General features: G+C 32.9%; 1 protein-coding gene across 1 annotated transcript; it reads left to right on the top strand.

Annotated features, from left to right (window-relative positions):
- The first annotated feature begins 1,374 nt into the window (after positions 1–1,374).
- LOC100732967 (olfactory receptor 6C2) lies at positions 1,375–2,331 on the top strand. The gene has a single exon (XM_013159093.3). The coding sequence runs from the start codon at positions 1,375–1,377 to the stop codon at positions 2,329–2,331; it is 957 nt and encodes a 318-aa protein (XP_013014547.3).
- The last annotated feature ends 425 nt before the right edge of the window (positions 2,332–2,756 follow it).

Below are 2,756 nucleotides of genomic sequence, written 5' to 3'. Positions count from 1 at the left end.
GGCTAAGAGTAAGTGTGTGAGTGCTATACTACCCCTAGGATGAGTATCCTGCATACAATATAAGGTTAAGAGACAGTCTTGGCTTTTTCTCTAGTTGCTTTTGCTACCTGCCTGCCACACATCATGAACTTTTGCCTCTCTGCCATGTGCCACCTTGCCTTAGAGCCAGCCAGTTATGGACTAAAACTTCTATGAACTGTTAGCCAAATAAACTTTCCCTGCTTAACTTTGGGTGTCAGATATTTTGCTTCAGCCATAAGAAAAGTAACTAAAACAGGACTACAGAGAATAACAAAGAGAAAACAACAAGTGTGAAGTTTAAAAATTGGAGAACACTCTTTTTTTAACATATTAATGGAAACCACAAACGCCAGATATTAAATAATATAACTCAATACTAGGATGAAAATCTTGTAGAATCTAAAAAAATTCAGAGACAGTAAAAATGTAGAAGGACAATAATTAGGGTGTGAAGATGGGGTAAAGCAGAAGGAGATAGGAAAAGGAAAATGTTATGCGGTCGTGAAAATGATCAAAGTACTCCGTATGTACAAATATGACAAATAGAATCTCATGTAGAAATATAACCTAGAAAGTTATCATTTAGGAATATTAAACATAGCTTACCTTCTGAGGCTTTGAGAAAAATTTATTAAAATAAAATAAATGAACATAAATGACAGTGTATGAAAACCTTCCTTTTGCAAATATCTTAAACATTACATTTTCTCAAGCTACAGTAAAAATATTTGTGCATTAAACCACACATAAATGCGATGGTTTTTTCAAACAAGGAGCATTATTGTTGTTCTTTGTTTTCCAACAGAAATGTATCTAACTTTAACTGCAATAATCAGATAAAATAATGGAGACAACTCATGTTCTTAATTATCTGCCTTTGTGTTAAATAAAGTTTGTCTTGTACAAAGAACATGTAACTACCTATAAAATAGCACGATCTTTCTCTAAAATGCTTGTTAATTCAGAAAGTGCATAACAACAAACTACATTTGTAAATTCAGAGACTAAAATATTATTTTTTAAAAACACTTGGGTTTTGTTTTGTTTCGTTTTGTTTGTAATGAGGATCAAACTTACAAACTTGTGCTTGACAGGCAGTCACTTGTGCCACTGAACTAAATACCTATCCCAAATATTAGATTGTTTTATTGTAATGTGAAGTATTGGGGAATTCTCCACTTCTCATAAAATTTAAGAAGGTCACTGAAATAATGGATATATTGATCCTGATGAAAAAGGCAAAAAAATGTAAACTTTGACTTTTCTTTGGCAACTTTTTTTTTCTATAGAATTTGAATATCTAACTCTTCATAAGAATCTTGAATTTTACAAGAGGATATTTTTAAACATCAAATGTCAGCAATGAGAAATCACACGGCAATAACAACATTCATCTTGCTGGGACTGACCAATGACCCACAACTACAAGTTCTGCTTTTTATTTTTCTGTTTCTCACCTATGTGTCGAGTGTAACTGGAAATCTGACTATTATCATTCTCACAATGATAGATCCTCAACTTAAAATTCCTATGTACTTTTTCCTCAGAAATTTTTCCATATTAGAAGTTTTATTTACTTCTGTCTGTATTCCTAGGTTCCTGTACAGTTTATCAACTGGAGATAAAACCATCACATACAATGCTTGTGCATGTCAAGTATTTTTTGTTATTCTCTTTGGAGCAACCGAATTTTTTCTCTTGGCAGCCATGTCCTATGATCGCTATGTGGCCATCTATAAACCTCTCCACTATATGACCATCATGAACAACAGAGTGTGCACATTATTAGTTTTCTCTTGTTGGGTATTTGGCTTGATGATTATAGTCCCACCTCTTAGCCTGGGCCTTCAGCTTGAATTCTGTGATTCCAATGCCATTGATCATTTCGGCTGTGATGCAAGTCCTCTCTTAAAGATCTCATGTTCAGACACATGGATAATTGAACAGATGATTATTCTTGTAGCAGTATTTCCACTAATCATTACATTATTCTGTGTGATTCTGTCCTACACATACATCATCAGTACAATAGTGAAATTTCCTTCTGCACATCAAAGGAAAAAGGCCTTTTCTACCTGCTCCTCCCACATGATTGTGGTTTCCATGACCTACGGCAGCTGCATTTTCATTTACATCAAGCCATCAGCAAAGGAACAGGTGGCCATAAATAAAGGAGTTTCATTTCTCACCACTTCTGTTGCACCCTTGTTAAATCCCTTCATTTACACATTGAGGAACAAGCAAGTGAAACAGGCTTTCAGTGACTCTATCAAAAAGGTTACATTTCTTTCAAAGAGGAGGAAGTTTTGATCAAAGAAAATTTATACATCTAATTAACTAAAGCTTCTAATTTATGACTTTTTCTGTTACACAACTATAACATTAAACTTCTCAATGACAATATTTCTTAATGATCTCGCTTTTGTAAACTTCTTGTTCTACCAAACCAAACTCCGTATTTCCCCGCCTAAAAGTATTTATAAGAAGTTCTTTATTTCTGAGCCAATATTTTCCTTATTGCTCTTGAGAAAAAAGAAAACCATCAATACTAAAAAAATGATAAATTATAGATATTTGCAATTATTTGGAAATAGTACTAATATATTTTTCTAAAAGTTATCAAAACTAATTTTATAGACTCAAGAATCAAAATAACAAAAATATAAAGCAACAAAAGTAGCTATACATCATAAGCATTAAACTAGCCCTCCCACACTTTTTTATAGAAAGTTTTT

The sequence above is a fragment of the Cavia porcellus genome, unplaced genomic scaffold (genome assembly GCF_034190915.1).
Source record: "Cavia porcellus strain 051 isolate PalLab524CR breed Dunkin Hartley unplaced genomic scaffold, mCavPor4.1 scaffold_8, whole genome shotgun sequence".
NCBI classification, from domain to species: domain Eukaryota; kingdom Metazoa; phylum Chordata; class Mammalia; order Rodentia; family Caviidae; genus Cavia; species Cavia porcellus.
The sequence above is the reverse complement of the archived record's forward strand: the minus strand, read 5'-3'. Positions and strand labels throughout refer to the sequence as shown.

What these genes read in the sequence shown, in the direction of transcription:
- LOC100732967 (XM_013159093.3), top strand. Translation starts at nt 1,375, where the DNA reads ATGTCAGCAATGAGAAATCACACGGCAATAACAACATTCATCTTGCTG.